The 10,757-nt window shown below is 47.0% G+C and overlaps 1 protein-coding gene across 1 annotated transcript in view; it reads left to right on the forward strand.

The window, feature by feature from the left end:
* The window catches only part of PPP1R36 (protein phosphatase 1 regulatory subunit 36), a gene marked incomplete at its 5' end in the record, with an annotated part of 68,019 nt that extends 61,608 nt beyond the window's left edge, over positions 1–6,411 (forward strand). The window contains 4 exons of the mRNA XM_081880246.1: positions 2,516–2,558; positions 2,675–2,868; positions 4,456–4,650; positions 6,116–6,411. Coding sequence (XP_081736372.1) covers positions 2,516–2,558; positions 2,675–2,868; positions 4,456–4,650; positions 6,116–6,350 — 667 coding nt within the window. The 3' untranslated portion in view covers positions 6,351–6,411. The remainder of the gene's footprint in view (positions 1–2,515; positions 2,559–2,674; positions 2,869–4,455; positions 4,651–6,115) is intronic.
* Between the last annotated feature and the right edge of the window lie 4,346 nt (positions 6,412–10,757).

The following is a 10,757-nucleotide window of genomic DNA, read 5'->3' on the forward strand; positions in this document are numbered from 1 at the left end:
AACTGACTAAGTCACCAGCCCTTTGGGGCCTAAGAGCGATATATGTAATCTTCAGAGACATCTCTTGTCATAAAATGGCAACATCGTCCCCCAAAACAACATTTCACAGAAGCCCAACTTTCTCTCCAAGGATAAAAGGGCCCAGAGAGAGAAATTCAGCTTCAGCCCTAAAGGGGAAAATGCACACAAACACACTCTACTCTTTTCTGGGGGGTGTCATCCTGCCCCCCCACCTGTGTGATTCCCAATCTTTGTGTGTGCAGAGCCAAAGTGTGGTGAAAATCTTGGAACAAGGCAGAGGTGAAGTTGCAGAGGGGCCCTTAGATGGTATTTGCAGAGGACCTTGCCATTTTTTTAACGGGTTTTGTAGATTTCCTTCTCCTTTTCCTTTGTTAGTGCCTCATACAATGAGGAAGGAACCAGGCATATCTGGCTCAGGGACAGGGTTAGGTAATATTTATTGCTGCCAGTTTCCTCTGGGGCAAATTTACATAAGGGGAGGGGAAGGATCTGCATTTTGTTCTCGCAGCTGTGTATATTAAATACATATGTTTAGTCAAATTTAGAGATCTTCCATAAGCCAGGAGGACGCTCTTGGTTTGAGACTGGGAGAGCGGCTAAAATAGGCAAATGATTTGGGAATGCCAACTTGACGGAGCTAAAAAAAACTCAAAACCTGGCCAGCTTCACTGCCATTAACACCAGTTTGATTTATAGCTGAAGTTTTCCATGGAATGGGACTAAAGTACAATTGCCTCTTAGTGCAATGTGTTCTATGTGGGGCTTTCCTGGAGTTCTGATTGGTGGAAAATGCTACAGCTAGACTTGATGGGATCGGATGACCACAGCCATTTAACAACATTGCTTAAAAGCTTGTACATATGATACCATGCCTAGTTCAAGGTTCATGCATTAATTTAAAGGTAAAGGGACCCCTGGCCATTAGGTCCAGTCGTGGCCGACTCTGGGGTTGTGGCGCTCATCATGCTTTATTGGTCAAGGGAGCCGCCGTACAGCTTCCGGGTCATGTGGCCAGTATGAGTAAGCTGCTTCTGCCGAACCAGAGCAGCGCACGGAAACACCGTTTACCTTCCTCTTGAAGCAGTACCTATTTATCTACTTGTACTTTGACGTGCTTTCAAACTGCTAGGTTGGCAGGAGCTGGGACCGAGCAACGGGAGCTCACCCCATTGCGGGGATTCGAACTACCGACCTTCTGGTCGGCAAGTCCTAGGCTCTGTGGTTTAACCCACAGCGCCACCCGTGTCCCTGCATTAATCTACAAAGCCCTTAAAAAATTGGATCCAGAATATCATAAGGATTGGTGAATCCCTTACATCCCAGCCTGATCACTGAGATCTTAAGGGAGTCTCTGTTGGTGGTGCCCCATGGCTCAGCTTACATGCCTTACATTGCTGAAGCCTGAAATTCCCTCCCAACTGAGATTAAACAAGGACCCTCCATGCTGAATAATTCCTGGATGCCAAGATCCAGGTTTGGGGCAAATATTTAGTACGCCTTCTGCGTTGCTTCCAAATTTCCTCACTACCCCCCAGCATAGGAAAAGACCACATGTTCAGCAAAGTAAAAACTGGTTTACTTACAAACTCTCTAAAGGTTGGATTCATGTGCTTCAGACCTTGAAACAAAGACAGTAACAAAGTGGTAAGGGTTCCCAGATTATCGGTATAGGAACTCAAGAATGGCTGGTGAGAGTCATGTGGCTGAGTTGGAGCAGCAAGCTCAAACTTCTTCACATGCTGAGCATCTCAGGTAGAGTGGGGAGGGATGGGGACAATAGGCTTGATTACCTATTTCCTTCCAAGGTAAAGGAAATAAGCCTGCAGGACTCTATTGTATTAACCCCTTCATGCATTAATTAGAGTTAAGCATGTCAGTTATATGAGAATAGTTGTCCCACAACTTTCTTATTTCAGCCAGCATTTTAAGGTAGTGTTCTGATTTTATGTTGATTTTTAATTGTTCTTATTCTCTGTATGGTTAGATTTTTTTTCTTTTCCCCAAACCATTTTATTTACCCTACTTAGAAATTCTGACTATTAAGTATTATGTAAATATCTGAAATAAAGCAAACAAACCCACTTCCCCAAAAGATTGTGTTGTTGTTGTTGTTTTGCAATAAAGAAGTGGGGGAAATGCACTGGGAATCATGAGATAACGCTTGCTTTCATGCAACATTGTCTAACCTCCCTGCAAACAAATCAGGATGAATGTGTTCAACAGGTGGTCTGAAACTGCATTTGTGCGCCTCCTGTCATTTGGGCAAGAGGAAACTGCAGACTGCAGGGCCCCCACTTCCAAAAGCCATGATCTTGGTAGTTTCATTGGGGCATGGGAATGAATTTTACCTGCCAGCGTTTGGTCTTGATTCTGTTTCTTGGTCATGCTAGACTGTGACAGAATGTCGAAGAAACTCCCTTTTATTTAGGAAGATGTTTATGGAGTACTTTCTCTGTTGCTGCCTGTGGATTTATTCTTCTCTTCCACATTTTAGGAGGAAAATATCAACAACACAGAAAGACAGGGATTTCTTTGAGGTAAGAGCGGTTGCCTGGAGGAACAGAGCAGCTAAGGGTTGTCTCATCTTTCAGATAAGCTGCAACAATAGAGTAGATCACCTCCATTTTTCTTTTTATTGTATTTTTGCATCTAGTGTTTGTACAATTTCTCCTCCTATGTGGCTTTTGTGACGTTCAGACAGAAGAACCTCAAGGAAATCCAGCAGGAAGTTGGCCGGCTGCTCCGCTCAAACATATTCAATCCTGCTCTGAGAGAGACAGCTAAACCCAAGGAGTTGAAAACAGACGTGACCAAGGAGGTGAAGAAAGTCACTTTCCGCTATCGCAAGTATGGCCTCATTTTCTCTCTTCTCCCCCCCCCCTCCATTATTGGATGCATTGCAGATATTTATATCGGGGGTGGGGAATATTTTTTTTAGCCCAAAGCCCTGCCAAGGCCATATGCCAGAAGTGGCTGGAGCCTGCAGTAGGTTACATTCCAACCATACAAAAGTCGGAATTTTCTGCACTCCATCCAGGTGAACAAGAGGCATTATTGTAGTTGTAGGGCACTGTCAGGGAACTGCCATCTGAGCCAGAGGAGGAGGGAGGGCTCCAGAGGGATGCCGGAGAGCGTCCCAGGAGGGAGAGAGGCAGCCCATCTGCTGGGGAAGGAAATCAGCGTAACACCAGTGGAGAAGGGGGGCAGATGGGGGAATCGGCGAGGTGGCTCCATGACTCCTCGCCGGAGACCAGCGGGGAGAGCACGGGTCCTCCGCTGCCCACACCCTCCCTGCGCAGAAGCCTTCGGCGCAGGGAGAGTAGGCGGAGACTAGGCATCAAAGAGCTTCTTTGCTGGAAGAAGTTCAAGAAACGCCCACTGACGGATTCTGCCAGCGATTGAGGCAGCCACGGGTGAGTGGCTGTCCGGACAGAAAAGGTTCACCCAGGTAACCCAGCCAAGTGTGGTGCCGATTTACGCATGAGCAACCCCTAGAACCATTACAGGCACATTCCAGCCTGAGGATCATAGAATCATAGAATTGTAGAGTTGAAGGGACCGAAAGGGTCCTCTAGTCCAACCCTCTGCAATGCAGGAATCTCAGCCAAAGCATCCACGGCAGATGACTGTCCAACTTCTGCTTATACACCTCCAAGCAAGGAGGGTCCACAACCTCCCGAAAGAGACTGTTCCACTGTCGCACAGTGGGAGCCAGTGTGGTGTAGTGGTTAAGAGCGGTGGACTCATAATCTGGGGAACCGGGTTCGCGTCTCTGCTCCTCCACCTGCAGCTGCTGGGTGACCTTGGGCTAGTCACACTTCTCTGAAGTCTCTCAGCCCCACTCACCTCACAGAGTGTTTGCTGTGGGGGAGGAAGGGAAAGGAGAATGTTAGCCGCTTTGAGACTCCTTCAGGTAGTGATAAAGTGGGATATCAAATCCAAACTCTTCTTCTTCTTCTTCCCATCGGAAAGTTCTTCCTGGTGTTTAGTCGGAATCTCCTTTCTTGTAACTTGAATCCATTGGGTCAAGTCCTTTGCTTCAGAGCAGGAGAAAACAAGCTTGCTCCATCTCCCATGTGACAGCCCTTGAGATATTTGAAGATGGCTATTGTATCTCATCTATTCACATACTTTCCCATTGGTCATTCATTCATCCCATGTTTTTCAATGCATTTCCTTGTCACTTTCCTAATTGCAAAAAAAATAAAAATAAAAATAATCCATATTTTTTAGTAGATTTGTTTCCCTGAGGCAATAGAGCACTTTAATCCATTTTATTTCTGCAAATCTAAATTTCCAGTATGTGATTGAATTCTGCACCCCCAAAGCCTGCAAAATGCTGTCAGTCGGGAGGTACGCTGTATGATGTCACCCTTACTTGGACACCTTTCCCTTATTCATTTTTTATTTTATTTTTTAAACTATTTCTTAAAGGAGCACCGATGTAAGGCAGCCAGCCATCCGAAGCGTCATGGACCAGCGATCGCCTGTGCTGAGCACCTTGCTGCCGATGCCTAAAGACAGCGCTCAGTACCTTTTCCAGGACCATTACCTCCATGCTGGCAGAAGTCAGCCAGCCTACGTTCCTGAAGAGCTGCCACCCTTTTCCTCTGTCGTGCCAGAACCCAAGTAAGGAATGCAGGGCTTTTCTACGCAATACGTGACCACAAAATCTAACGGAGCAGTGGCCTCTCTCACAAATATATCTGAGTTACTCATAGTTTCGAGCCTATTTGAATGTGCTCTAAATGTATTGGGTGCATCTGCCTTGTTTGTGCATGTGATGGCCACGGGGAAAGCAAAAGGACATTGAAGACCCTGCTAGAGCAAAAGGAAAGCTAGCAGAATAGAATCCAATGAATGCTTAACCATTGAGTTTTGATGAGAATGGCTTGACCTCACCCCAAAAGGCACACTCCTCCATTGTCTCCCGAGACAGACGGATGCCAACAAATTCAGGCCAATGGACTACGTTGGTTTTGGTGACATGCATCCTGTCTGTCTGTTTTGTCTACCTGGCAACAATTCCGTCTGCTTTCCCCCAAAAGCAGAAAATTGGGAGAAGGGGACTCCAGCTACCAGACTCTCCCATCTTTATCTCTTTGTTTCTTATCCTGCCCGTTCTCCAAGGAGCACAAGGCAGCCTACCTGGTTCTCCAGACACCCATTTTATTCTCAGAAATCGTATCGTAAAACCTTTATTGGCATCACATACAACATCCAAAACAAATCAGTACAGAATTACCACTTCCCCAGTGGCACAAAACATTTGCTAAAAGAAAGGAGGCAGAGCAGTCTATCGTCGCATCTCTTGTCTACAGGGAGATCAGACGTCTGCAGTGTATTTTGATGACAAAAAACCAAATAGAGATATTTAGCCACTAACTTGGTGAGCTCCTGATCATTCCCCAGTAATAGAAAATGTATGACCTCTGACTCTGGTTTCCATTTGGGGATGCAGAGTTGATCTAGAAATTGCTGATAACTATCAGCAATAACTATCAGCATATAGTTTACAATTAAGAACCATATGTGTAAGGGTTTCCACCAGGTGGTCTTCACATGGGCAAGTTCTTTCTCTTTCCACCCTGCCTGAGAACCTTCCCCAAAGGAGGTCTGATGGATTTGAATCAAACCTGGCCAGCGAAAATGCCCTTCTTTCTTGAGGGCTAAGCAGAAATTCAAGGTAATTATGGTTAGAAACTTCTCAGAAATCACCCGCGAGGGAGAACCGAGGGCCAAACCAGACCTTAGCTGTATCCTTAAGTGCAGTGTTTTAATTATTATTTTAAATGCAAACTGTTTTGAAAAACAAACTTGCATTTCAGGGCACAGATACGGAGCTCAGGTATTGCCTAGTTTGGCCTTGTGAGGTGATGATTGCTACAAGGTCACATGGTGAGCTTCATAGCCAAGATGGGCATTTGGACCTTGGTCTCCCCAGTCCCGGTATAGCACCCAAACCACTTTGCCATGGTGTTAAGTGGTGGAGTGTAACCCCTACGCTCTAGCTTAGCCAGTGCAGTTTCCTTAGCCCAGGTGTAACAGGTGGGCATCCACTCAACAACCTGGCTGCACTCTTCTTCTCCGGCAGGATCGGCATCATTGGATGCCCACGCCACAGATTTATCCCTCATACGCTTCAGCCTATCGGGATGCAGGATGCTGAGAACGAGGATGACGAAAGCATGAGATCGGAGACCAGCATCTCTCCAGCTGTTTCCCAGGAGCTGAATGTCTCTCCTAAGGTCCCACAAGGCAGCGCGAGCCTCCAGTCCGTGGTGGCTTCAAGGGCTACCACTGAAGCAGATTACGTTGAGAATCTCTAGCAGCGTACGCTAGCCATTAGGGATAATTTTTATTCGTTTAATTAAACTCTTTTGAAATGTTTGCCGAAACGTTTTGAAACGTTTGCCGTTTGAATTGTATCCCTTGTGTGCTCCAGCCTGCAGGGAGAGTATAGCAAAGCCAGGCTACATTTTCCACTTTGCCAAGCTCCCAGGACAATACAGTATTCGGAGCATTAAAAAAATTAAATAAAAAAAGACCATTAAAGCAAGTTAAAACTGTCTGTGTTAAAACCAGAATAAAGAGTTTTTTTGAAACTAGACATAGTACACTTTCAGGTATTAAACACCTCCAAAACCCTGGTGGAACAGGTAGGTTTCGTAAAATGGGAATCCATAAAGGTGGAGAAGGCTTTTTCCTGCATCCTCACTGCAGAGCCCTCCCTAAGGCTTTGGTGCATCAACTGGAAGTTCCTGCTGCACAGGCCTAGCAAACTGTGCTTGTTCACATCCTCTGCTGGTGGCCTGCTGTGGGTGGCGATTTGGCAGTCTCGGACATTATCTTCAGTACCTGCTCCATCCCTGTGGAATGTTTATTAGTGAGCCCTATTAGTTGTTGTTTTTTTAAATGCACTGTATGCTGACCTTTAATTTGCAATTTTAAAATTTTCCTTACCCACACACCATCCTACTGCATTCCTCAAACAATCTAGGACTACTGGGAGCAAACTGGGATTCTCAAGGTCAGGGGTGGACATTTAACTTGATGAGCTTCCTGAAACTGATCCAGGAGTCCAGGCAGAACGGGACAGATGTTAACATCTGCAACTGGCAAGCAACCCGAAGGCTTTAAATTGGCCAGGGCCTTGTAAATACTAGGAGCCAGGCATTCTGCCTTTGCAAGGTCAACGGAACAGGACCTACTGTTCTTTAGACTACAGCTTCCCACTGCTTCCTGTGTCTCTATATCCTCCATGGATTGATGTGGATACAGCCAGCCCACAGACAAGAGTGGGAGTGCTTGCATTGCAATGGAAGTGCTTGTCTTAAAGCCAGTTTGGTCCCCATAAAGTCAGGGCTGAGTGCAACATATCTTGCTGAGAAACAAGTCTGTTCCATCAAAGGAACATTCAGAGATCTCTTAGCATGGGTTAGAAAGCAGGAAAAGACCCTCTTTTGGGGCCAGTTCATATATGCCCTTGCATCACTGCATGACAAGCTATGACAAGGTCTTCTGCAGACCTATTAAAGGTGCAAGAGCCCCATTTTCTTTTGCAGCTGACCATCCTATATTTGTGCCCTGCAGCAGAGAAGGGGAGGCAGTGGCGTAGCGTGGGGGGTGCAGGGGGTGCCGGCCGCACCGGGCGCAACATCTGGGGGGGCGCACTCGCCGCCTCCAGAGTCGCCGAAGAGCCTCGGGGCTCAGCTCCTTTGGGAGGAGGGGTCGGGCTGGGCGACCAGGGGGAGCAGCAGGCACCAGCAAGGAGGTCCGGAGCCGGAGCCTGGCCAGGATCGCCCGCGGGACGGGGCGCAAGAGGGAGGGGAGAGTCGAGCCTGTCCCCCCCCCCCCCGCGAGGACTGCTGCGAAGAGGCGGGAGGGAGAGGAGGCCCCTTGGGAGGAGCGGGCAGGTGCTGGGGCGGCAGCGCCGGGCAGGGGCCGAGGGGTGGGCGCCCCCCTGCGCGGGCATCGCCTCGCCGCCGCCGCGGGCTTGGCTGGGCCGCCGGCCGAGGGGAAGCGCCAAACAAGGCCAGGATCCAGGCCCGCCCCGCTCTCCTTATTTGGCGCCCGTTTCCGGCTCCCGGGTGGCCTCCTCCCACCCGCTCTCGCTACCAGTGGAAAGAGAGACGGAGGCGCAGCGGAACCCGCAGCCTTGGCAGGTGCCGCCCACCCGGCCGGGGGAGGGGAGCGCGGAGGAGCCCCGCGGGGCCTGGGCCCGGCCAGCCGAGCCTCCCGAATTGCGCCCCGCAGCCAGGATCTTGTGGCAAGGAAGGAGCCCAGTCTGTGCCCTCCTTCCCCACAGAGCTGCAGAGGGAAATCCAGGTTCTCCTGCTAGTTTCTCTTCTTCTCTCCCCCCCACTGCGTTGCAACCGTGCCCCCCCTCTCGGTGCACATAGCACCATTGCAATCTCCCCCCCCCCCCAAGTTAAACTAATGGAGCAAGCCAGCGCCAAAGATTTGTAGAACTGTGAATACCCCAGCCCAGGCAGCAGCAAGAAGCTGGCAGCGGCGGCAGGTTAGGGGTTAGGGGGCGCAAATTACTTGCCTTGCCCCGGGTTAGGGGGCGCAAATTACTTGCCTTGCCCCGGGTGCTGACAACCCACGCTACGCCGCTGAGGGGAGGGATTGACCTTGGGTTCTAATTTCCAGATTGGCAGATGGGTGCTTCTCCTGCGTGCAATTTTTTTTTTTTGCATGGTCCATGTGACATTCTGGCTTCAAAACCCCAGCCCGTATTCCCCCCACCCCCAATAACTGGATCCAGATTTACCTTTTGGGCGGAAATGTGATCAATGTCCCATTTGTGATATGTTTACCATATTAAGCCCATCCTTGGAAGCACCCCAAGATTCGTATCACTAGGGATGTGTGCTTTAAATTAAGTGTTGTTGGAAATAATGCACGTGCACATGTGCAAAGACCCATAACGAGAATGTGGACACCTTGTTTTTTTAAAAGAACAACAACATAGAAACCCTAGGACCTGCCAGTTTGCTCTAAACTAAATAATCAACATTTGGATGCACAACAGCACACAATGGAAAGGCTGGGTGGGGCTGGAATAATGAGCCACACTTTTTATTATTCCCAGCTGCAACATGTCATTAGCAAGAGTGGATATTTCTCCCTGACTCCTGGGCAAAACAGCAGGGGGGACTGGCATATAATAAGCCTGTACAAAGAGAGCTTTCCTTCTGACTCACTTTCTCCTCTTAGAAAGATGATTCACCCTCATATGGAACCAGACCTCAGCAAGTTGCGTGCCTCCACAAGCACAACACGCCTGCCTTGGGAGCTAAAACTACACATCTCTGGAGATAGGATAAAAGAACCTCTTTTGTCATTCAGCAAAGCTTCAGCTCAGCTGGGGAATCTTGATGAACAGCACGCCAAAGATGGCCTGGTACACGCTAATCCTTGCTTCTCCACGAGGGATTTGGAGCAGCCTCTCCAGCACTGCCCATGGCCTGGGCTGGCACAAATGTGGGGTGGTTGTAGGGAAAGGCACATAAGTCATTCCATACCAGGAAGGGTGGTTAAGTTAAAAGTTGCCAGCTTCCTGTTAGCTGCAAGGGCATAGGATGTGTTTAGCAAAACACTTCACTGCTGTGCTTTGGGAGTTTGCTGTGAAAAGTTGCACTTGAGCATATTCTGTTCTGATTTGTCCACCCCACCCCCCAATTTTGACAAGATTCTGCCAGCCTTTCCTGACCTGGTTCCCTCCAGACGTTTTGGACCGGAAGAAGCCACTTCAAGCTCCATCTAGTTCAGCCTCCTGTTCCCACAATGGTCAACAAGATGCTAAGAGCCACTGAGAGCCTTGGATTTATCCATTATTTTATTATTTTTTATTAGTTTTTTAACACAATTATTAAACATACTTTTATATCTTATACAATTTTTTGACTTCCATCAATCACATCTGAAAATTTTCCAATCTTTTCACTTAATATACATTTCTTACTTTCACTATTACATTTAAATCTCGTAACTAATATTTCTCTTCTTTCTCTTCTTTGCAATATTTCATATGTTTCTCCTTACAAAACTTCTTGTAATCCTACTAGTGTAATTTGTTGATGACAGTTGCTCTTAAAATAGTTCATATATTTCTTCCAATTATCTGTAAATCTCTGGTCCTGTAGGTTTTATCCAATTCTGCATAGTCCATTAATTTTGTCTGCCATTCTTCTTTTGTCGGTATTTCTTCTTGCTTCCATTTCTGGGCCAACAATACTCTTGCCGCCGTTGTTGCATATAAGAACAATTTAAGATCCTGTCTATTAATATCCTCATTTATAATACCAAGTAAAAATGCTTCTGGTTTCTTTAAAAATGTATATTTCATTTTTTAAAATAATAATTTTTTATTAATTTTCCAATTTTTAACACTAATCAACAACAACACACAAACATCAACAAATACGAACACACACAAAAAATATCATTTCTTAACCTCATTTTCATACGCCTCGTTTCTCGGACTTCCCCATACCTCACCCTTTTTGCATCCTTATTTTACAGTTTTTCAACAACCCTTTTTGCCAATTAAATTTAAACTCATTGTCATTCTCAATTTCACCTTAAATCATCAAACAGTTTTAGCTGCAATTCTGCATCTTCCTTCCCCTTGACATTTTATCACTCCTCTATTTTACAACAGTTCTTAAGATATAGTTTAAACTTTTTCCAATCTTCCTCCACTGTCTCTTTCTCTTGGTCGCGGATTC

This window comes from Podarcis erhardii (genome assembly GCF_964252035.2).
Source record: "Podarcis erhardii genome assembly, chromosome: 1".
Classification (NCBI taxonomy): Eukaryota; Metazoa; Chordata; class Lepidosauria; order Squamata; family Lacertidae; genus Podarcis; species Podarcis erhardii.